Source organism: Octopus sinensis, linkage group LG9 (genome assembly GCF_006345805.1).
Source record: "Octopus sinensis linkage group LG9, ASM634580v1, whole genome shotgun sequence".
NCBI lineage: Eukaryota > Metazoa > Mollusca > Cephalopoda > Octopoda > Octopodidae > Octopus > Octopus sinensis.
In genome coordinates this window covers 98,547,103-98,573,025 of record NC_043005.1, presented here as the reverse complement: position 1 = coordinate 98,573,025, position 25,923 = coordinate 98,547,103, and the positions used below count along the sequence as shown (strand labels likewise).

The 25,923-nt window shown below is 36.2% G+C and overlaps 1 protein-coding gene across 5 annotated transcripts in view; it reads left to right on the top strand.

The window, feature by feature from the left end:
• Nucleotides 1–24,335, top strand: part of LOC115215858 (AFG1-like ATPase) — a 32,842-nt gene extending 8,507 nt beyond the window's left edge. For all 5 annotated transcript variants that reach the window (XM_036506206.1, XM_029785201.2, XM_029785203.2 and 2 more), the window contains 8 exons: nt 3,134–3,233; nt 4,455–4,513; nt 7,018–7,100; nt 9,119–9,189; nt 14,216–14,316; nt 17,517–17,657; nt 19,798–19,914; nt 23,155–24,335. In XM_036506206.1, coding sequence (XP_036362099.1) covers nt 3,134–3,233; nt 4,455–4,513; nt 7,018–7,100; nt 9,119–9,189; nt 14,216–14,316; nt 17,517–17,657; nt 19,798–19,914; nt 23,155–23,286 — 804 coding nt within the window. In that variant the 3' untranslated portion in view covers nt 23,287–24,335. The remainder of the gene's footprint in view (nt 1–3,133; nt 3,234–4,454; nt 4,514–7,017; nt 7,101–9,118; nt 9,190–14,215; nt 14,317–17,516; nt 17,658–19,797; nt 19,915–23,154) is intronic.
• The last annotated feature ends 1,588 nt before the right edge of the window (nt 24,336–25,923 follow it).

The window sequence follows — 25,923 nt, the reverse complement described above, 5'->3', positions numbered from 1 at the left end:
GTGTCCATGTTCAACATTAGAAGCAACTTACTGTCTTTGGCCAAGAAGTGCAGCTAGTTTTATCCTGTCTGGTGGCCATGGTGAAAAAAACTGTACAGTGAACATGACTGAAAGACCAGAGGAAAGATACTTTGCTCTTCAGCCAAGCCTTCGTTAATTTCAACATCTACTTGAAGTGGAAAGCAAGGAAGTTGCAGCCCTCCAGTGGACTGGCTGAAACACTGTTGTCATTTAGCCCTAGCTCATCTCTAAATAAGCAGTCCTCGGCATTCCAACATCCCGTGATCATTGTCGTCCTGTTTTTCCTTTGTACAGGGAACTCAAATGCACATTATCTAATGTGTCCCTATCTAAGATAGTAGGGTGTGATTTGAGAATTTATTGCTATTGTAACCATTTAAAGACTTCTGGGTGAGATTGATATGAACTGATTGTGTAAATAGCCTTAATTTCAGAACATGTCTGGAGGCCAGAGATCATCACAGTAGTTCAGATAATCCAGGTTCTGTAAGCTTCTTTGATTGGCCCTTAGGTGGTAATCCCCCTATTGGGCTGTCACATTTCATTTTTTTGTATACTGTTTTCCATGTATATCTCTTTCATGATTGATTCTGCAAAAATCTGCACTTCTTTGCAATTTGTCATTACAGTCTTTCCTCTCATCCATCACCCTTGTTGCAAATGCAATAATTATTATCATCACCATAAAAAAAAATATGCAGCAACAGAAACAGTAGAAGAAATGGTTTTCATTGTTTAGTGTTGTCCTTTATGTTCTGAGTTCAAATTTATCCTTGTCTAACATTGTCTTCCATCCCTCTAAGGTCAATAAAATAAATACTTGGGGTATATTGAAGTTGATTTAATCAACTCCTCTAGTCTCTTGTATTAATTGTAAATAATCAGCATTTTTTTATTGCACTAATTTCACGAGGAAAAGAGAGCAAAGGGCTAAACATGCTCAGACCCTCTGAGTTCAAATTTCAATCAGCTTTGTCTTTCATCTTTCCACGGTGTCCTCCTTCCTACGTAACTTGGCCTTATGCTAGCATAAGAAACCATTATATGCTCCCTTAACATTTCCTTGAATTCTACTCACATTGCTGAAGTCCTTAGAAAAATATTTGGACATCATAGATTGTGAATGAAATCAAATACTGAAAGAGTAAAAACAATAACAACATAATGCAAAGTTGATTAAATTTGAAATTTTCCTTGTTATTAAATCTGACTTTGATATCTTTGTGTTTGGCATCACATTTTCATCCTTCTAATCTCCAGTTGGTTTATAATGCCATATACTTACACACACATGCGTATGCACATGCGCACACACACACACACACATCCCTAAATTAGATGTTTAGAATCAAGACTTTAACTTATACAAAGTTTACTGTATGTATAAATATAAGTATAAGCTTATTATTAAACTGTCTAGGAGAATCCACACAAATCTTGAGCACTGCTTCTCCTTTTCTTCCCATTTTGTATCCCACTCCACACTGCACCCACAAGGTAAATCTCCTCTCCATCTATTCCTTTCCACTGCATTAAAGTGTGAAAGTACCTCTGCTTGCTCAAAACTAATAAGGTCACCAGCCTTTAAAATATCCTGCTATTATCCTCAAACAATGTGCCCCAGAGCAAGTACCTATTCTCACCAAACTCTTCACATTCTGTTTTTTCCACAGAAATATATCTCAGTTTTTAGAAATATGCTACAGTATGTCCCATTTCTAAAAAGTGCAATCCCACTGACCCAGCTTATCACCCGACATCTCCAAAAGGAGAGACAATCCATTAACAACTTTTTCCATCATCTCAAATCTGTCTCCTTTAATGAACACCAGTACAGCTTTTGTAAAGCCAAATCTACAGGAGACACACACTCCTATGTCACTTATCAATGGACTCTTGCCCTTGAAAAAATTTGGTGAAAGTACTATTGTTACCCTTCAACATTTGCAAAGCTTTCAACCCTGTCTGGCAGGAGCTCCATCTGTTGGATTGATCACTTCCTGTCAACTTGTACTATCATGGCATGTGCTGATGAAACTCTCCTTGACCTACACTCTATCAATTCTGGTGTGGTCCATGGTTCAGTTTTGTCTTCCATTTTTTTCCTCCTATACATCAATGACATGCTTATCATCATCCTCAGCAATGCATGCTCCATCACAAATGGTACTACCATTCATTCCCGTCTATCTTTCCACACACTAGTATCATTCACATGCAACTTAAGCATCTCTTGCCACATCTACATTTAGTCCACAAATAAAAACTTCAAAATTATCCTTCAATGCGGTCATTCAAATCTTGTCTCCTGTGACAGCAAAAAGACCCAATCACTAACGTTATCAAGAAGACATTATCGCATCTCTCCCTCCCTAAACATGAACAACATGCAAATAAAACCCACATGATCACTTGAAATTGACAAGCCTTATTATAACCGAGGATCGTTGCTGGTAAACACACACCTTCGGCATTACAAAGTTAGCATCTCAAAGACTGAACTCCTTCAGACTCAGAAAATACTTCTGCTCCACAGTAACTACTGACCCTCTCTAAAGATCATTTGAGACTCACAATGGAATATTCCTCCTACATCGGTTATGCTGCTGCTATACACTCAGACATCCTAGTTTACATCCAAAAAAGGCTTGTAAAGTGATTAAATGTGATTTAGGTTTGAAATTACACACAAATATTTGAGTCTCAGACTAGCAGAAATGTTGTCTCTTCTTTCTGCTTTTTCTACTGCTACTGTTGTCGCCTCTGTTCCTAGTCTCATCTTCTCTCCTCTCAGGTATTCTTGACTCACTTGCCTCCTGTCTTACCATTGCCCAAATTATGCACCCCCATCCCCAGGCTCCACACAAACCACTATATCCAGCCTGTCCTAAGAAGATCAACCCTTTGGAATTCTTTTGTTACATATGTTTCTCTCACTTCCCTCAAAACGCAGCTGTTTAATAAAACATTAATGGCCCCAATCTCACTTGTCTCAGAGGGCCTATGAAGACCAGGAATGCAGTTCATTTCTCAAGGAATGACCAATAAGAAAAGAAGAAGACAAATACTACATTACATAAAATACTAAATAAACCATTTTTAACAATTTCAGGTGACTGATATTGCAGATGCTATGATCTTGAAGAGTTTGTTTACTGAACTTTTCAATAATGGAATTGTTGTAGTTGCTACTTCCAATCGACCTCCAGACGGTACGTCAGAAAACAAATGCATTGGAACTGAGTTTTACATTTTTTCCTAATTTTATTTATTTTTCCTTGTTTAACATTTTTGTTACTACCATATTTCTGTTGGCATACCTTATCTTTACCTCAATTAATTTTGAAAATAATGAAGTATTTAGTAAAATAGTTTTGTCATTATTAACTGGTGTTTGGACCATAATTTAACACTGAGTTCTGACAGAAGGTTTTAATTCAGAACTCTTTAAAAACAAAATGTTTGTGCCACAGAGCCAAGGGTGGTCTCAGGCAGGTTGATATCAAAAGGGTTAATTATAAAGGATGATGTGAACACATTCAAAACTAGGATTTGAATTGCTAGGTTGACAGGCAGTTGTTTGATTGACTGTTTTATGACTAATTAGAGGTGGATAGTTCATACCTTATCACCAGCGCTATGATGGTTGTCAATGTTATAGTTTTAAGAAAATTTTGGAAACCTGCATATTGAAGAAATTATCCTCATCAAATGTTTAGAACTGCCAAGTAACACTGTAATTAACTTTTAGAATTTCAACATGTTATTTCATCTGCCTTTATGTTCTGAGTTCAAATTCTGCCTGGGTCAACTTTGCCTTTCATCCTTTTGGGGTTGATAAATTAAGTACCAGTTCCATACTGGGGTTGATCTAATCAACTGGCCCCCTCCCCCAAAATTTCGGACCTTGTGCCTAGAATAGAAAAGAATTTCAACATGTTATGAATTAATTTACTCTTCCTACATCACTTTTTGATGTTCATTTCTGACCATTTTAACAATTCATCATCATTGTTTAACATCTACTTTCCATACTGGCATGGGTTGGAGGGTTTGACATGGAGCCAGTCAGTTGGGAGCTCTCCAGACTTCAATTGTCTGTTGTGGCATGGTTTCTACAGATGGATGCCCTTCCTAACACCAACCACTTGACAGGGTGTGCTGGGTGCCTTTTACATGCCACTGGCACAAGTGCATCTATGCAGGGTGTGTTTACGCAGCACCAGCACAGGTGCTTTTTGTGTAGTATTGGCACCTGAAAGGACAATCCTGTTAGAAGAACAAACCTGCCCTCGTTAAATACATAATACTGAATTGATTTCATTTTCCTTTTCTTTCTATAGTGTATGGTTTGTGTGTGTGCGCATGCATCTCTGTTCAATATGTATTAGTTTTTTTATATTTCTCATTATTTGACATTATTCTTCTTACAGATCTTTATAAAAATGGACTTCAACGAGCTAATTTTGTACCATTTATTGATATATTAAAGGTAAACAACATACAATTGATCTTTCCATATTTTACTTTAAAAAAGATGTAAGAATTCTTTTTTCAAATCATGCCTGATACTATATAAATGGTTACACTTTCTATTTTAAGGAAGGTAATGATGAGTGCTTTATTGAATACTTTACAGTGTTTAGTTTTGCCCAACTAGTTTCTTAATCCCACCAAGGTCAACTTACCTTTCACCTCTACAGGATTGATAAAATAGTGTATCAGCCTAGTTGTAGGGAGGATGTCATCAAGTAACCTCTTCCACTCAGAATTGGTAGTCTTGTACTTAAATCAGAAAGCGCATGGCTCAGTGGTTAGAGCGTCAAGCTTACAATCATGAGGTTGTGAGTTTGAATCCCGGACCAGGCTGCGTGCTGTGTTCTTGAGCAAGACACTTTATTTCACGTTGCTCCACTTCACTCAGTAGTAGAAATGAGTTGCGACGTCACAGGTGCCAAGCTGTATCGGCCCCTGCTTTTCCCTTGGATAACACTGGTGGCGTGGAGAGGGGAGGCCGGCATGCGTGGGCAACTGCGGGTCTTCCATAAACAACCTTGCCCGGACTTGTGCCTGGGAGGGTAACTTTCTAGGTGCAATCCCATGGTCAGTGTCGTGACCGAAGGGGGTCTCAGATACTTAAATCAGGAGGAGGAGATGGTGAGCTGGCAAAATTGTTAACATGCCATGCAAAATGCTGCTAAGCATTTTGTCTGTTTTTACGTTCTGAGTTCAAATGTTGTCAAGGTTGACTTTGCGTTTCATCGTCTCGGGGATGATAAAATAAGTACTGGAGTCAATGTAGTCGACTTAACCCCACCCCTAAAACTGCTGGCCTTGTGCCAAAATTTGAAGCTATTATTTTTATTACTAGCTGACATATCTGGTAATTCCCTGGAAAGCAGGGCTTATCCCTTGGTTCCATTCTCATAATTGTTTTGCTAATCCAATAATAACAATATAAAGTATGTAGCCCTTAAAATGGTTTTTGTGCATTTTCAGAGACTACTAAACTGTCTTACACAGGACCTTGTTTTTAGGAATTCCCAATATATTATGAATACCCAAATTGTGAAGTCAATTATGTAATAACATGAACTTAGTTACCCGATAGTAAGAATGCAACTAAAGTAGCCCCGAAAAGGGCTTTAATGCATTCCCAGAGTATATAGAAACTAGGAGGAAATACTAATAAGGTATGTGTACTAAAATCGGGAAGCATGTTACGTAATAACAGGCTAATCATATATGAAATAATAACAATTCAAAGTAAATAACTCTGAAAAGGGCTTTTGTGCATTCCCAGAAAATATTACCCTCAGCGGCGCAAGTGTTGGTATATTCATGAATAAATCACTAACTGAAATAAGTGGATCTATTGCTTAGGAAAATACTTGTTTAAGAGTTATACTGGATAAATTGCGAAAATAACTCTAACAGTTCAAATACTAAGAAATAAGCAAACTCAATTTGATTTATGCCAAATGATTTAGGAAAACGAATGGGTTATTTCCCTTGGCTGTTAAAATCTGGGCGAATGGGTTATTTCCCTTGCTTGTTAAAATGAAATATATCTAATATCCCACCAAAGTCAACTTTGGGCTTGATAAAATAAAGGACTAATTAAGTACTAGAGTTGATGATGTCAACTAAGCACATCCCTTCAAAATTGCTGGCCTTGTGCCAAAATGTTAACCAGTTATTGTTGTTGTTCTCATTGTTATTAACTTAACTTGCATTCTGTCAGTTATGACAATGGGGGTTTCGGTTGATCCTTTGCTTGTGAAATTAACATGCAAACGGCTCAGCACTCCACAGACACACATACCCTTAACGTAGTTCTCAGGGAGATTCAATGCAACACAGAATGTGACAAGTCTTGCCCTTTGAAATACTAGTACTACTCATTTTTGCCAACTGAGTGGATTGAGCAACAAGGACACAAAAAACAGCTGGGATTCGAATTCATGAGCACACAATTTGAACTAAATACTCCAACCATTAAGCCATGCGCATTGTTTTTACTATTATTGCAAGTTGATAGAGACAGTAGAGTGCCTTAAATTTTATAAGGGAAGCGATATAGTTGTATTTGAATCAACCTGAATATATTACTGGAACTCATTTTATAGGATTTGAACTCAGAAGGGGTGAATTGAAATTGACTACTGTAAGGTATTTCATCCCTTATTTCTTCCAACTTCATATGTTAGAATACGGATTTCTTACATTTTCACAATACCATATTTACTTCCACCCTTGTGTGTCTATTACTTATTTAACATACCTCATGGAACGACAAGTAAAATTTTAACATTAGCAAGATTTTGATTTAAATGATTGTGTGTAAATGTCATGTAGTCCATTGCTCTATTGTTTGTACTATGTTACTGTCATCGTGTGTCATAATATTGACAATTAATACAACAACAAATCACACTTCAAATGTTGTTCCATTCATCATAATTTTTCACATTTTTAAACATTTGTTTTTCACAGGATTTTTGTTATGTATTGTGTCTGGACTCAGGTATAGACTACCGAATGAAGCAATTGATTACTGAAGGGAAGACTTATTTTTTGTACGTAATATCATCTTATTCAATTCTATAGAGTATGGTGACTAGATTTAGACTGAAGCAAATATTTTATACCAATGTTGAGTTTTTCTGTTCATTTTCCTTTATTAAATTAAAATGTTGTTTCAGTTTTGAGCTCACTCCATGAGACCTTTGGTAAGTATCTTTTACTACATCCATGGATCAACTAAGACCTTGCGAGTTAAACTGGGTAGACAGAATTTGTTCTTGGGAAACATAATTAATTCATTGCCTAGCTGAACACCTATAAGTGCTTTTAGTGGAATCCACTGGGCTGATTGAGGCTGGGTGTTGTGTCTGAGGATCACTTTCTTTCTTCCATTAGTCACAGAGGAAGAGAAGTGCCATTAACTCTAAAAAGGGTTATGAGTGCTTCCCTTCCTCCTCTAAGTGCATTATCTAAAAATCAATCTCTTTGTTGACTTTTATAAATATAGCCCTATAATTCATCTTGTCAAATCAAGTTCTTTTGACATAATTTTTATGAGATGTAAGGATAAAATGGTGGAGTACTTCCAACTCCTGGGTTGGGAGTTCATATCACCTTGTGGAAGTGTTTGATCTCTTGCAAATAAGTTAAAGTAATTTTTTTTTTAGAAACACAAGAATCCAGTACTTATATTCAGTTTCTGTGACATTAACCCTTTCATTACTGTATTTTTGGGGGGATGCTCTGTGTTTCTTTCAATTACTTTAAATATAACAAAGAATTTAGTAAAATAACTTCGTTATCATTAAGCTAGTGTTAGGAACATAAATTGTGACTAAGGTTTGGTGGAAGATTTTAATTCAAAACTTAGGAAAACAAGAGCTGGTTTCAGCTGGATTGGTAACAAAAGAGTTAAACAAATGGGAGGAAAAATCCTCCTCATCCTCTAGATTGGCTGTTGGGTTGTGATTAGTAGCTTCTCTATGGACAAGGCATACACTGTATTTACCAGCATATAAAACACACTCTTCCTTATGCCACACCCCTTTTTTACAAGTGTATTTTGTGGAAAAACAACCAAATTTAGTATGCTTCATCATACATTTATTGAATGATATTTTAAAGTAATTTTGTTGCAATGGGGAATATATGATTTTATGCATGTAAATACAATATGGTGGCATTACATTGGAATAAAGAATGAAACAATGAATTTAGCATCAGTGAATTGCATTATAAGAGTTCCATATTTCAACTTTATTTTCCTTTACATCAACTGAGTATAGTTGTTTATATTTTGATCAAGAGAATTGTCATACAGATTGTAAAGCTCATTTTTTGGCTATGATATTTTGTGTAACTGTGATCAACCATCAAGGTGATGCACCACAGCTATGATTTTGTTGTCATCCACTTGTTGGTAATAGCTAACAGGCAGATGAAAATTTAACTTTCTTTTCATTTTTCTGGGAGAAATTCTTATTTAGGTAGCTAAAAAATGTTTATTAAAGGTATCAGAGTCTTTCAATAATGTAAGACTTATCAGACATGGATTATGTATGCTAAGGAAGTGGGTGTAATGAGATGATGGGAACTCACCACATAACTATGATGTACTGTAGGCAATTTTTCATAAGTTTGTGTTAACAAGTCTGTGATAATTTGGCTATCGTCAATGTTTTACTATTAGTAACAATTATTATACCTAGTGGACTTCCATTTTTCTTGTCTATGGTGCTCAGTCACCCTTCTGAAATATGGCCACATTAGACATGGGGTAATTTTTGGATCATTTAAAAAAAATGTGCATTTTATACATGAGTAAACATATGAACTTAGATCGCTCCAACCTATTTTGCTGACAGATAGGTTCCACTTCTAATTTGTATTGTGTGGTTAATGGTAGAAACAACTCTTACTTCAAAAGTAGTTAATAATTACTTCAGTGATATGATGGTGCTTAAGTCTTCATAACTAATTGCACTTTTTATATAATATGGAAAATTGGAAGTTAAAAAGAAGTAAAAAGGAAAACCTGATGACTATAAAGAAATTTCTTTTGATTTTATAGAACCACAGAAGCTGATTGTGAAACAAAAGTGGATGAAGTATTCAGTTCTTTGTGTGAGTCTCAGAAATCTGGTAAGTCTTTGAGTAATCACATGCAGTTTAATTTAAACACATTTATGATCTAGTCCCTAGATAGACTAAGACAGGTTGTAGCAAGTGTTATGTTATTCTTGATCTGTTTACTCAACTACTTTTAAATCAAGACATTGTATGTTTGTTCTTAATCTATAACAAAATTTTAACTTTCAAGTTCTCAGAAAGTATCATTTCAAGCAGACGATGTACTTTAACCCTTTCGTTACTCTATTTATTTTGGGATGCTCTGTGTTTCTTTCAATTATTTTAAATATAACAAAGAATTTAGTTAAATAACTTAGTTACCATTCAGCTAGTGTTAGGTACATAAATTGTGACTAAGGTTTGGTGGAAGATTTTAATTCAAAACAAGACATTTGTACTCAAAGCCAGAGCTGGTTTCAGCCAGGTAGGTAACGAAAGGGTTAAAATTGCCAAGTTATTTGTTGGTCTACAGTGCTTTGTATAGCCTGAGAGGAAATCTAACATTAATTGACCAGCAGTTTGCTCAGGAAAAATTTGTTTCTCTTCTCTTTAACTTCACAAAAAGCTGAGATAGGTATTGTGAATGAGTTTAAAAAAGATTTCTTTAATACTAGTTTATGAAATGCAACTTTTTAAGAATTTTTCTTGCATTTTTAATACACCATTCCACAAAAGATAAATTTTTTTGTGGAATATGTTTCTACATTATGCTAATTAATTTATGAATAATTGCCAAGCATTTCATACAAATCAAGTACACCAGATACACTTTGCTACAGTCTATTGATAAAGCACCAGGAAAAGAAAAAATGTCTTATGATATTTAGTTATATCCATTTATGTTAGTTTAATCAGCTACCCCCGCCACCAAATTTGTGGATTTGTGTGTATGTTAAAAATCAACCTTATTAATACTGGTGGCAAGCTAGCAGAACCATTATCATGTTGGACAAAATACTTAGTGGCATTTTTCTGACTCTGAGCTTTTGCCTTTCAGGGTTTATGAAATAAGTACCATTTGAGTACTGGACTTGATGTAATCGACACTCTCCACACCCACTAAAATTTCAGGCCTTATGCCCATAGTAGAAAGGATTATTAACACTAGTGTTTTGCTGAAGATTGGGTCCTTGGATATACATGTACCTCATTTACTAATTCTCACTAAACTTCCTGATAGGTGTTTAGAATATGAAGGTACTTCAAAAAAAAAAAGTACCAATTATCTCAATCAGTAAAATAAATTATGTAATTATGTGGTCTAATGGATAAGAACAAAACTACAGTCACTGAAATGAAGGTAATTATCACAAGTGCAAGTTGATATTGTCTCTGATTTCAAATATTCTCCTCATTTGTTATTTACTACTTGAATGAGTATGAATAAGGTGTTACCCTAATCACGGTTTTATCTGAGGTGGTGTTTAATTCACAGAAGCCTAAGTTTTGAATTCTATTGCTTTTATATTTAAAATAATTATAATAATAATAATAATAATAATGAAATTATTATATACAGTGCTCAGGTGCACCACAACTTGTCAGAGTATATGCAGTAATGTACAAATGTCTGGAAAGCAAACAATGCATGAGTCAGATACATGCTTGTGTGTGTATGGAGGGGAGAAAATCAGGTGTAGTGTTGGCGAATCTCAGAAAGCATGGAAGTTTTGAAGGATGCAGTGCTCCGACAACTAACAACTGATGCTGGCAGTTTGTTCCATGCTTCAGCAACTCTCAGCGTGAAAAAATGTTTCCGAAAGTCATGGGAGCTGTGCTGTTTTCTGACTTTGTAAATATGTCCACGGGTGTTAGATAGGTGGAGTTTGAAAAGGTGCTCAGAGTTATTGTTTGTACGATGGTTGATAATTTTATGGGTGTCTGCCAAGTCACCTGCCAGACGTCGGAGTTTCAATGTGTCCATCCCCAGGGAAGTAAGGCGTTGAGGATATGGCAAATGCCTGATGGCGGGTATTCTCTTGGTTGCACGTCGCTGAACGGCTTCCAGACGATTGATATCCTGGGCAAGATAGGGGTTCCAGACTGGTGATGCAAATTCCAGGTGAGGTCTTACCATAGCTATATAAAGTCGCAAATAGATAGTTGGAGAGCGGCTTACAAAGGATTTGGTGAGTGATGCCAAGATACCCTCAGCCTTCTTGGCAATTTTAGCGAATTGTTTTGTCCAACGCAAATCACTGTCGACAATAACACCCAGGTCACGTTCACATGAAGACTTTTTGAGAATAGTGTTGTGGAGGGAGTAGGTGGACGCTGGGTTTCTCCTCCCAAAATAGTGACTGTTGCCAAAATAATTTTGATTGGTCAGGTAACATTTTAATGCTTCGCTACTTTGTCACAAGTGTTATATGGACCAATCAGAGACTACTAATTTGTCAGCCTTTTTGCTACTTAGCATTCAGATTATTCTGTCAAATGTTATGCTTATTTATTCACATTGTTTTGAATTAATTATGCATTATGTTTCTTTATTAGCCACACAGGGCTGCACACAGACGGGACAAATTACAAAGTAGAGCTTTTCTTTTTTTTGAAAAAAAAAAGTGGGGGTAGGTTTTCGATCAAAAGGGATCGTAAAAAGGAAAGAAAAGAAAAAAAACGATCAATAGGGATCGTGTATCACAGAAATGTCATGATATAAAGTGTAAAGGGGGAAGTAGATGAGGTTTATCCGTGGAAAGAAAAGCCTACGGAAAAGACCATGGTAACCTCGGTCAATAATGTCACATGTTAGCACATTTATTTGCAAACTCTCTGTTTTAAATTTTTCCGGGTTCATAGGATTATGCTCAAGGTGGCTTCACCATTCATACAAGCCATCCTTGCTACATTCACCCGTCTTTTTTTGAAACATTCGCTAGACAAAACTTGCCTCTCTACTCTCACTTTTCTTTTCAAGTGATACTTGAAGAAGTTGATGAGAGATTGACCAGAGAGGAAAGTAGCTCATAGCTTCAAAATTTCAATGATATTATTGTTTATTCTTAGAATGAAATTGTCCGGTAGATGTCAGAGATCAGGTCAGGCCAGTTTGACTTAAAACAGGTTGAATATTTGGGCCAGATATGGTCAGTTTAATTGCTAAGGGGCTAAACAGAAGTTTAGCTGTTTCCACTGTCTTTTGGTGTTTTTGCTTGGCAACAACTATGTGCCAGTAGTTTTATTTCACTCTCTCTTTCTTTCTCCTTTAGCTTTTAAGTAGCCATTAGCGCTTTGTTTTGCCTCGATAGAATGGAATCCACTCTCTTTCAGCTGTTACAAATCGTGCGACACTTAAGTTGAATGAAAAATCTTTTGGCGATGTCATTTACCACCAGTATAAAAATATGTATGTTATCAGATTTTGTTGGGTTTTTTTCACCTCTATACAATTGCCATAATCAGGTTATGCACTTTTGTTCTTATAAATGTAAAAATATGTATGGAAGCTTTCTACCAGACATTATAAAACACAGGAACATGGATATACATTTCCTTAACACATTAAGCACACCTAACATTTTATTAATATTATACAGCCTAACTTTTTATTAATTTTTCACTGTATTAATGTATTTTTAAACTTTTACTCATAAACCATGTACTACTATTAAATTAGTTTTGGGTTATTAAACACAAACAAAGCTGGAAGATTTCTACTGTTGGTATACAGGAAATAAAGCTAAACTGATATATAATTAATTATACATGTGATCCCTGCAAACATTCTTTTAATTTCCTATAATTTGAAACTAATTTAATATGATCATTTACCTTATAATCTAATATAATCTGCTAAAATAACATTTAATATGATTTGCCTCAATTTCTTCATGTTTCAGCCAATGTACTACAGGCTTTCTTCGGGTGCTGTCTGTCATATTCAGTATTGTTCTTGAAGTTTGAAGTCAAACACTTTATTAAATCCCACAGCTTGATTGTTCTCATTCCATTTGTAAAAAAGAAAAGAAAAAAAACACCAAGTACATAATATAAAGAGTGCTGGTGCCAAGATAAACTGCACTCAGTGTACACTGCAAAACGGTTGGTGTTAAGTAGGGCAGCTAGCTGTAGAACCTAGTAAAAATTGAGACACAGGAGTAAGATTTGGTCCTCCCACCTACTGGATCTTATTGAGCCATACAACTTATGACAGCACAAAAAGTTTATGTAAAATTATGATGATGTTCACAAGTACTGAAGTAACTAATATGGTGAATATCCTTGATATGAACAATGGAATAAGAACAGTCTACCCTAATGGATTTCATAAAAGTTTTAGTTCAAAATTCTGAGAATATTATTGAATACAACAGTATAGCAGTAAAAACAATGTGTCTATAATAATCAAGAACAGGATACTAGTCCAAATACATTACTCTTTACTCTCTTTTACTCTTTTACTTGTTTCAGTCATTTGACTGTGGCCATGCTGGAGCACCGCCTTTAGTTGAGCAAATTGACCCCAGGACTTATTCTTTGTAAGCTTAGTACTTATTCTATCGGTCTCTTTTGCCGAACCGCTAAGCTACGGGGACGTAAACACACCAGCATCAGTTGTCAAGCGATGTTGGGATAACACACACAGACACACAAACATACACACACACATACATGCATATATATATATATATATATATATATATATATATATATATATATATATATATATATATATATATATATATATATATATATATAAAGTTAATCCAAACAAGAAAACACAAAAAAACACAACAACGCGAGGATGTGGAACAAATATTGTATTATTGGATGCTCAGGAAAGAAGGGAAGAAGGAGGGTTTAACGTTTCAAGCGGAGCTCTTCGTCGGAAACATAGGAGAAGGAAAGACAGAGGGAAAAAAATCGCCAACGGTACACACATATATAACGGTTGGTAAGCAAGCTACTTACCACACAGCCACTCCTACGCCTATACATTAGTGTATAACGATTGATATGATGTGTTAAATTATGTTTTAAATAAATTCATTTCATTAAAATTTAAAAGAAATTTTCCTTTGTATTTTATTTCCAGATGTGGAACCTCGTGATCTCAAAATATTAGGAAGAAATCTCCATTTACCTGTCACATGTCGACGGCTGTTGGATACTTCCTTTAAAGCAATGTGTTGTGAAGTAAGCATTACATTCTGAATGTCCACCCTTTTTGTCCTGAGATGTACACAGGATTGTTTTGCGAGAAACGCGTTTAGATGCTATATCAATCAGCTTTGTTTTGTTGTTTCTGGTATTATTTTAGTGTTTATTGTGAAAAGTATGTGCTATGTGAGTTGCATTATCTTGTTGGGGGTTGACTGCATTTCGTATGTGTTGTGCTAAGTGCTTTGATTTCTGACAGTGATTATGTAGAGTACACTGTGCTGTTTGACAATTGTGTAGAATGCGAATCGTGTAATTTGTTGGTGTTAAAATGTCAGATAGTAATTAATGTGTTGTTATTTTTTTGGATGGACTTTGTGTGTTGTGCAACTGTCTTCCATAGAATTTGGGCTGTGCTTAGCAGGGTAGTAGTAATTGCTGTTGTTGTTGTTGTTCTTCTTCTTCTTCTTATTATTATTATTATTATTATTATTATTATTATTATTATTATTATTATTATTTATTATTATTATTATTGCTGCTGCTGCTGTTGTTGTTGTTGTTGTTGAGATGGTAAGTTGGTAAAAATTGTTGGGCATATCAGACAAGATGCTTTGCAGCATTTCTTCTCTCTCTTTGTGTTCTGAGTTCAAAACTTTACCTTTCATCTTTTTAAGTCAATAAATGAAATACCAGTTGAGCACCTGGGTCAATCTAATTAACTGTCCCCATCATCTAAAATTGTTGGCCTCGTGCTAACATTTGATTCTATTATTACTATATGTTTCTTATTTAGACACAAGGCCAACGATTTTGAAGAGAAGGGTTACCCAATGCCATGCACCCCTGCACTCAGCTGGTAATTATTTTTATGGACCCAAATGGATGAAAAGCAAAGTTGACTCCAGCAGGATTTGAACTGAGTGCAAGAAGTGCTAGAACAAGTACCACAACTCAATTTTTCTGTTGCCCTAACTATTCTGCCAGCACACAATCTTCCTTTGACTGGGAAGGGCCGGCAGTTTTTATCTGTCTGATGGCCTTGTTGAAAGAGGTTCCTCTTAGGCTAAGCCCACACCTCAATATATTTTGAAGTTATACTTGAAAAGGAAAATGATGGGGAAGAGAGAAGTGTTGCCTCCCAGTGTGTAATGGAAAGCTTGGACTGAGTGGATAGGTTTGCTCTAGCCATCCACCTGTAGATTGGGGGAGGAGAGCTAAGATATGATACAATTTCCTTCTATTTTATTCCTTCCTTAGCTTTGTTTCATATAATCAACAAAAAGATAAGTACTATTACAAACAAAATAAGGGACTGGCTGCTCTTTGAAAGATTCCTCTTCTGATCAGTATATTTGCTAATCTTTCCTCTCCTGATGGTTAAACTCTATTCTTCAATGCATTTTCTAACAGACATCTAATATTTTTTTGATGTGTTGAACAGTTCTAGGTAATGTTTGATTCACAAGTATGAGACTAAACGATATGCCTTTCTATAATCAATCCACACAATGCATAGATTTGTCATTCTCCTTCTGTGAATCCTCAAAACCACCTTGTTGATCATTAATTTGGTCTTTCATTCCCTTAAACAGACTTTGTTGTTTGTTGTTATTATTTCGTTATAATGTATGACAGAGCGTAAGTGTCTTAGAAGAATAGTTTGAAATAAGAGGCATCAGGTGTGGTGTGCAAGAGAGACAACTGCACTGGTATGGTCACGTGAGGCATATGGACGAGGACAGCTGTGTAAAGAAGTGCTGATCTCTAACTGTAGAGGGAACCTGTAGTAGAGGTAGACCCTGGACGAGGTGGTGAAGCATGATCTTTGAACATTGGACCTCACAGAGGCAATGACTAGTGACCAAGACCTTTGGGGATATGCCTTGCTTAAGAAGACCCATCAAGCCAAGTGATATTGTAGTAATGACTGATGCTGGTGCCGTGTAACTGGCACATGAAAAGCACCATTCACACGTTTGACCTCACAGAGGCAATGTGGCCGATGCCTGTGTCACATAACTGGCACCTGTGCCAGAGATGCATAAGAAGCACCATTCGGACATTGCACCCCATGGAAGCAATGTAGCCAAAGCCGGTGTCATGTAACTGGTGCCCGTGATGCCAGTGAAATGTAATTGGCACCTGTGCCAGTGACATGTAAAACGCATCATTCGAGCGTTAACCCACACAGAGGCAATGTGGCTGATGTCTGTGTCACATAACTGGTACCCATGCTGCTGGCAGGTAAAAGCACTTATTACTCCTGGAGTGGTTGGTGTTAGGAAGGGCATCCAGCTGTAGAAATACCAAATCAGACTGGAGACTGGTGTAGCCCCTCAGCTTACCAGCCCTGGTCAAACCATCCAACCCCCCATGCCAGCATGGACAACAAACATTAAATGATGATGAATGTGGCAACACTGCTCATGTCCCTGGTGAAAGCAGGAATATTATAATGATCGATTTTTGCTTCCTTTAAAATACAAGACCCGGTGACTCATGAAAGGAAAGTATCCTGATAAAGAGCAACATAAAATAAAGGGTTAGTTGCAATTGAAGTGAATCTCTGAGCAGATTCTAGCTCTTTCATTTTAATTTCCTCCTTATCATCATTATCATCATCGTTTAACGTCCACTTTCCATGCTAGCATGGGTTGGACGATTTTGACTGAGGGCTGGCGAACCAGATGGCTGTACCAAGCTCCAATCTTGATCTGGCAAAGTTCCTACAGCTGGATGCCCTTCCTAATACCAACCACTCCGAGAGTGTTGTGGGTGCTCTTTACGTACCACCGGCACGGGGGCCAGTCAGGTGGTACTGGCAACAACCTCGCTCGAATCTTTTTACACATGCCACTGGCACAGGTGCCAGTAAGGCAACGTTGGTAACGATCACGCTCGAATGATGCCCTTTTACATGTCACTGGCACAGAAGCTAGTTGGCTGCTCTGGCAACAATCACGCTTGGAAGGTGCTCTTGGTACCCTACTAGCACGGGCACAAGTGCCAGCGAAGACCTGTTGAGGCAAGTGAAATCAATCAAAATCAAAATCGATGACTGGCATCCATGCTAGCAGGGTGCATAGAGCACCATACGAGCGTGATCGTTGACAGAGCGGCTAACCGGCTTCCGTGCCAGTGGCACTTAAAAGGCACCATTCGGGTGATCTTTAAGACAAGCATAAATATCAAGAAATAATTGTTTTCTTATCAATATACCATTGTTGTTTCAGGCTCTTGGCGCCATAGATTACTTAGAGATATGTCGACATTTTGATGTTATTATTTTACGTAATGTTCCAGCCATGTCCTTGAACAACAGGACAGCAGCACGCCGATTTGTCACCTTAATAGATACATTATATGATAACCAAGTAAGTTAACTTCTTTTTCTTCTTTATAATAGATTGTTTGTTGAATGTAAACACAATCATCTTCTTCATGGATTTAACATTTACTTTCTCCTACTACAATATGGAATGTATGATAATACCTTCAACGAATCTCATTGTGGTAAGTAGCTTGCTTACCAACCACATGGTTCCGGGTTCAGTTCCACTGCGTGGCACCTTGGGCAAATGTCTTCTACTATAGCCTCGGGCCGACCAAAGCCTTGTGAGTGGATTTGGTAGACGGAAACTGAAAGAAGCCCATGGTATATATGTATATATATATATATATGTGTGTGTGTGTGTTTGTGTTTGTCCCCCCAACATAGCTTGACAACCGATGCTGGTGTGTTTACATCCCCGTCACTTAGTGGTTTGGTAAAAGAGACCGATAGAATAAGTCCTGGGGTCGATTTGCTCGACTAAAGGCGGTGCTCCAGTATGGCCACAGTCAAATATGACTGAAACAAGTAAAAGAGTAATGCTTGTCACATGCCAATTTTTCATGCATCTTGACTGTTTCATCTAAGAGATACAGCACTCTCAATTTTGTAATACATACTTCTTTCAAAGCCTTCCTTAACCTACTTCTACCACATGTAGAAGTAGACCAAAGAACACTACATCAACACCAAAAAATTTTTATACACAAGTCAACAAGGAGCCTGAATGCTGTTCAAATCTCACCCTATTATCTTACAAGGGAAAGTGTACTTTAGACAAAGAGATCTTAAAAGCAAACTGCTCCAATCTGAGATATCTTTGATTATAAGTTTGCTCAATGAAGCTGACCCAGGGCTGAACAACAACTTTTTTTTTACCTAACTTGATCATTTATTTCCAGTACATATCTATACCAATGAAATTGTCTTTCTTGATACATCCACTGATACTTCTGCTATCATTAACAGACCACCACCATCATTCATACTCATACTCTCTCTTCTGTTTCAGTCATGTTTGCCTTGAAGAAATGAAGACAATCTGCCTAGTTGCTGATGCTACATAAAATCATCATCATCATCGTTTAACGTCTGTTTTCCGTGCTAGCAAGGGTTGGATGGTTCAACCGGGGTCTGGGAAGCCAGGTGGCTGCACCAGGCTCCAGTCTGATCTGGCAGTGTTTCTACAGCTGGATGCCCTTCCTAACGCCAACCACTCCATGAGTGTAGTGGGTGCTTTTTACGTGCCAGAGGAGGCTGGCAGTGGCCATGTGCTCTGGTAAATGATGAGGAACAATATAGAGTAGAGTGGGTCTCTTTAGCCTTTCCAAGCAATGGGACAGCCTATCTAGTGCTGATTCTTCGATAAAATGCACTCAATACATTGTAAAGTAATTGGTGTTAGGAAAAGCATCTGGCTATAGAAACTTCACTAAAAATTGAGAAATAAGTGAGTTGTGGTTCTGTGGCTCATGTAGGAGGGCCATAACCGTGAATAACAACTAACTTAAATGATTACATTCTGACCAATCAAATACCAGAATGAAAATCAGGTATGAAATGATAAAGCTATGTGCTATAAGCTTCTACACAGTTCCTGTCTTTCAGATTCCTCTCACAAGGAATTGATGAACCTGTGGCTACATTTGAAAACACCTGTCCAAGGTATCTCTGAGTGGGATTGAACTCAGAACCATGTGGCTTACATTAATGTTATTGATGTTGTCATTGAATTGATACAAAATTGTGAGAAAAATTTGGTTAAGAAGCAAATTCTGGGGAGATATAGTTTGGAATTAAAAAATAACTGGAGGAAGGGTTTAGTTTAAAGTATTGGAAACGAGAGAGAGTGGTGGTGCCACGAAGATGAGAAAGGAGTGGTTTTCTTGAGATTCTAATGCAGTAAGAAAGCTGAGAGGATCTGTATAAATTGTGGTACAGACAGAAGAGGGCACAATTGAAGAGTTGTTAGGAGAAGTGATTGGGTAAGGGGATAAAAGTTAAGATGGGATTAATGCTAGTAATGCCCAGGTTTTGATTTAATAAATTGTACAACCTTCTGAAGAAATTAGCCTTATGCTTATCACATCTGAACATTATTCCTTGAAGTTGAGAATGACAAGTAACAAGTGTCACACTTACAGCATTAAACATTCGTTTTTGTTTTGTTTCTACAATTTCAGGTGAAGTTGATCATTTCAGCTGAAGTGAAACTGTCCCTGATATTTTATATTGGCGAATTCAATGTGAAATGCCAACAAGATCACAGTATGTTGATGGATGATCTAGGGATTCATTCGGTGAGTATGTCTTGAATTTACAAAAATGTCAGTAGCTCATGTGGTGGAGAACAATTCTGAAGAAACACAAAGACTTCTTGGAGAAATCTTTGTACTTCTTTGTATAATCAGCATTCAATTTTTCAAGGCTTCTTCCACTTTGTAAAGAACTAAAAGACTCACAGAGAAGATGGGTAAACTGGCTTTTCAGTACCAATTCACCTATAATCTCTGTAACAGGTATTATCTTCCTCTTAAAAGTTTTTTTAATCAGTGAGGCCAACAATTGATAAGAATGTCCCTTTTCTGAAAGCTTTGATTACAAATTCGAAAGACATCTTTATATCCATCTATTTCTTAGAATATAACAAATGATTCTAATGATATAAGGCCACACGTTTGTAGGAAAGCGTTATATTTGGTTGAGTTGACCTTGATATATGACAAGGAAGCACGCCGGGCGAAATGCTTAGCGGTATTTCGTCTGCTGTTACGTTCTGAGTTCAAATTCCGCCAAGGTCAACTTTGCCTTTCATCCTTTCGGGATCGATAAATTAAGTACCAGTTACGCACTCGGGTTGATGTAATCAACTTAATACCTATTTCTGTCCTTGTTTGTCCTCTCTATGTTTAGCCCCTTGTGGGTAATAAAGAAATAGGTATTTCATCTGCCGTTACGTTCTGAGTTCAAATTCCGCCAAGGTCAACTTTGCCTTTCATCCTTCCGAGGTCGATTAAATAAGTACCAGTTACGCACTGGAGTCGATATAATCGACTTAATCCGTTTGTCTGTCCTTGTTTGTCCCTTCTGTGTTTAGCCCCTTGTGGGTAGTAAAGAAATAGGTATATGACAAGGAAGCTACTATGCTATTACTTGAACTGCAAGAGTTAACTAAGCAACAATAACTAAACATTAGATAATATCACTCTGGAACTATTGTTATTTGTAGGCAAAAATCAACCCTGGTGAGATTTAAACTCAATATTGTAAGCTAATCATCAACATCATCATCATTTAATGTCCGTTTTCCATGCTAGCATGGGTTGGACGGTTCAACTGGGGTCTGGAAGCCATGGAGGCTGCACCAGGCTCCAGTCTGATTTGGCAGAGTTTCTACAGTTGGATGCCCTTCCTAACGCCAACCACTCCGTGAGTGTAGTGGGTATTTTTTACGTGCCACCAGCACAGGGGCCAGAGCAGGCTGGCAAGTGGCCACGATCGGTTGGTGCTTTTACCTGTCACGGACGCCAGCCAGGCGGCGTTGGCATCTGCCACGTTTGGATGGTGCTTTTTATGTGTCACCGGCACAGGTGTCTTAACTACATTTAAATTTATGTGAAATGGACTGTGAATATTGAGGTACTTTTTCGTCAGAGATTTAGTTTAGTTGGATACAGACAGTTATTGTTTGGATAGTTAATCCAGCTACAGCTCTCATTAGTATTCATCGTGAAGAAAAGTATTAGCATCACAACTTCCTATTTTCTCACTGCCTGTATAACAGCTCATACATAGAAAATTTTATTTTATTTTCAGTTGTTATCAATATCTATAAAGCTGAAATGTGAAAAAGTTGTTTGATTTCTTGGTTATTTGTCTCATTTTGGGATGGGACGGTTTAAGGGGCAGTAGATGGGGTTGGATTGGCACCAAAATTTACAATGGGGGGTAAAATGGGGTGGGCAATTTGGTTGCCATATGGGAAAAATTGAGTTTTATGGGATAGACATGTTGCGCTGTTTGAATAATGGTGGCTTTTCGTGTTGCTGCAGGGGCTAGAGGTGGTTATCTTTAAATGTGGGTGTAAAAATTTGGGGGATTTTGGAAAGGGGGGGGGTAAAGAAGAGGGCAATAAAAAGAACCAGGCAAAGAAGACAAACAAAAGAAGAAAGGGAAAAGGAGACAATAAGCACAAAACACCACCAAAACCCGAGTGAAGCACGGCTCAAAATAGCTAGTCTTTATTATATTTTCTAATGTGCAAAGGTAATTTATTTTCTTTTTGGCCACAATAATATAGGCCTGCTGTAATGACTTTCCTATAATGCATTTTCCTATAGGAAGAGTACATTATGTAGCCTTGCTAGGTTTATGAATACATTGTATATCCTTGTTAGGCTGACCAATAAATTTTATCTTTCCAATACTGACCAGTAGAATTTACTGTAAAGAAAGATGTCTGATTCAGAAGGGTACATAAGTATCTTTTCATCCAAAATTTCATGCAAGCTAACAGCAAAAGGCAGATTCAACACATGGGATTTGATAAAAGTTTGAACAAATCTTGTGACTAATATTTACCTCATAGTCACCACAAATATATACCTTTTCATTCCCCAACTGCTGCTGTTTCAACATTTTTGGTTTTTGGAATGTATGATAATACCTATTTTACTACCCACATGGGGCTAAACACAGAGGGGATGAACAAGGACAGGCAAACGGATTAAGTTGATTATATTGACCCAGTGCGTAACTGGTACTTATTTAATCGACCCCGAAAGGATGAAAGGCAAAGTCGACCTCGGCGGAATTTGAACTCAGAACGTAGCGGCAGACAAAATACCTATTTCTTTACTACCCATAAGGGGCTAAACACAGAAGGGACAAACAAGGACAGATAAATGGATTAAGTCGATTATATCGACCCCAGTGCGTAACTGGTACTTATTTAATCGACCCCGAAAGGATGAAAGGCAAAGTCAACCTCGGCGGAATTTGAACTCAGGACGTAACAGCAGACGAAATACGGCTACGCATTTCACCCGGCGTGCTAACGATTCTGCCAGCTCGCCGCCTTATGTATGATAATACCTTCAATGAATCTCATTTGTATCAGTTCCTTTTCACTATTTTGGTCACCTTGACCAAGCTTATGAAACTTACAATATCTATATACCTAGTCATGAGCAAACGCAGAAAGCATATACCATCATTAACATATCAATAACATGTTTGCAATATACAGTATCCATGATATACAATATTTATAGTTCACTCTTTGTTTTAATGCTAGCATTTTCACACTACTATATTTTATGCTGAAGTTCTGCTTGGTGAACTTTGCCTTTCATTTCCCCAAGTTGGATAAAATAATTACCATTGGCTACAGGCCTTTAATAAAAAACAATTTTGTTATTTGTGTTGATAATATTTTATGGACAATGATCAATATCATAACATCCTGTTGTTTTTTCTTGTAAATCCCTGAAACTGCAAATCTATCTAATATTTATTTATTTATTTATTTATTTATGCAGCAGAGTGATTTGGCTCAGTCTAGTATATTTACTGGAGAAGAAGAACTTTTTGCCTTTAGTCGAACAAGGTCACGACTAAGTGAGATGATGACAGAAGAATATTGGAGAATCAAACCAAAGCAACCAACGTAATGATAACTGAATTTAGGAGGATTTTTATAGAAACATAATAGTATTGAAATATATTGTAAAAATATGGAAAAACTGTCTTTATGTTTAAATACTTATACAACGGAAATTTAACGTATTTAAAAATTATTTATCTGGAATATTTAATCGTGTCTATAAAATTAAATTTTGCTTCAGCTATTCAGTGGATTCATCTCAGGGGAAGAATTATTTCAATGTCAAAACTAAAACAAATTGCCAAATGGAGGTTTCTTTTAATCCTCAGTTTTTTTTTGTTTATGAACGATATTCAGACTTCAAAGAATTTAAAGACAAAAATGTGACTATCCTAAACAAAATAAGCAGCTACATTGTCTCTTTTAAGTTCTCTTAATTCTGTCTCATTTTCTGAGTCTCAGCAAAATTTTTACGATGTTTTCATCCTCAAATGTCTCCATGTCAGTGTCTGCTTCACTATAACACTTAAAATAAGTAGTTCCTCACCGGTTCACTGAAGTCATATAGCGATACAAGAAAATATATGAGAAGTTTTTCATTGCCTTCAAGAAGAGAATTTGAGCTTTGTGTGGTCAGCCTCTTCAATTATAAAGTTACTGCAGCAATTAATTCCTATGATATAATTTACAGCTAAGTGGATGAAATCCTTGAAAGTTAAGTGCCTTTGTTGCTTATGCAATACAAACCCTCATCTTTTTGATGGGCCACTATCTTTTTCAACTTTGATAATTTGATATATGTTACATTGGCTAAATATATTATTTCTTACATGTCATCACTGAATGCTATTTAATGCTTATTAAAAGCTGTTAAGAATTTCACATTATGTGATACTGTGCTTTATTATGACTTGTGATCATAGACTAAAGTTATATCAACTAGATAGCATGGTTCAAAATTTAGATTTGATTTTATCCCTGTCAATAAATATTGTTGGAAAATACATTTCCCCTCCCATGAAATATATTCTTGAGAAAGATGGCATGTCTTATTTCCATCTACATCTTATGTGTTTATAGATATAGGGATTAAGCTTATCAATAATTGAAAAATTTTTTAAATATATCCTAAAAATGATTTGGTTATTAAATTAAATTTAAGCAATCTTTGAAGTTGTATTCATTTTCCAATGCTTAAAATGGTTAAGCCCTTTCTCTCTAATTCTGGAGAAATTTATTGACTTCATAAAAATATGGGCCAACCAGTTTCTAAAAGAATGATTTTAAATGTGAGCTTACCCTAATGTCAATTTAGTTACAATGATGTGTGATGTTCTGATAAAACATTAATTGCAGCCACTGATTTAAAGGAAGAGTTTTGAGTCTGTGTTGTTGCTCTTTCACTTCACTTATTTTGCTAATGTACATGAATATAACACAGAAGTCAACAGAGCTGATTACTTTGTTAATAAATATCATTATGAATAAGCAATTAAATAGATTTACTGTGAGAAAAATAAATAGCTTTATCTTTTGTTATGCCAAAAAATGATTAAAAGTTAACTCCCTTCCAACATTGTTCCCCAAAAAGATAAGAACATGAAGCCGGTCCTTCACAATATTTAATTCAATGTTTCCCTTTTTGAATTTCAAATCATACACGACTCATTTTTGTTTCATCCAATCAAGGTTAATACCAGTAATATATCGTATTGATTATATTCATTTCACCTTATAAAAATAAAGTCTGTTTTTTAAAAAAGAATAAAATATGGTGTGAATTCTTCTGTACTCATAAATCCATACACTTTTACACACATATATATGTACTTATTCTTAAATGATTTAATTAGAAATTGATATAGATATATCTTTGGAATGGGTTGTGAAACATATACTCCATAGCAGATGAAATGCTAATAATAAAGAACAATTTGAGTTTTATTGTTCTATTCAATTTTGGAGGCTTTCTACATTTTGATATATGGGAATTTTGTTTGGCTTAATGGATTTTCTTCACCTCTGCCACTCTGCTACCTACACTATTAAGTATGGTTTTATATAAAAGATTTGAAACAGTTGAGTAGAAGCTTTTTGCTTTACAATAGATGACATATTAATTAGTTGGTTTACAATATTAACTGTCAACTTAATTTCTGAGAAAGAGGAAGTCTTTGGGTTCTGGATTTTTGGATTAATGTGGTCCTTTTGAAATATGAAAATATGTTTAACATTTGAATATTTAGTACTACAGAAGACTAACTCAACAGCTAAGGCACTTCGGATATAACTAGATTCAAAGCTAATTGTCTACTGGTTGCCTTACCATTTCCTTTATGAACAGCAGATTTATAATTCAGTATGTGAGCCAAAGTATTAGAATTATGGAGTAAAGAAGTCTTCAACTAAGCAACTTAATTAGATATTTGTTTAGTTATTTAGAACTACCGAAGTAAGCTGTTCTAATTCACAGAATCTATTTAGAGTTAGGTGAAATACGTGCTTCGCTGCTGATGAGATCTAAATAATTGCTGCTTCAGAGAGTAATCTAATACTCTATCTACTCAATAAACCATGAAAGACTGCTATTACATATGTAGGAATGCTTCTTCCATGTGTTATAAAAATTGATTCCAATATACAGATATGTTTGGATACATATGTATTTGTGGTATTGAGCTGGCAGAAGCATTAGCATGCCGGG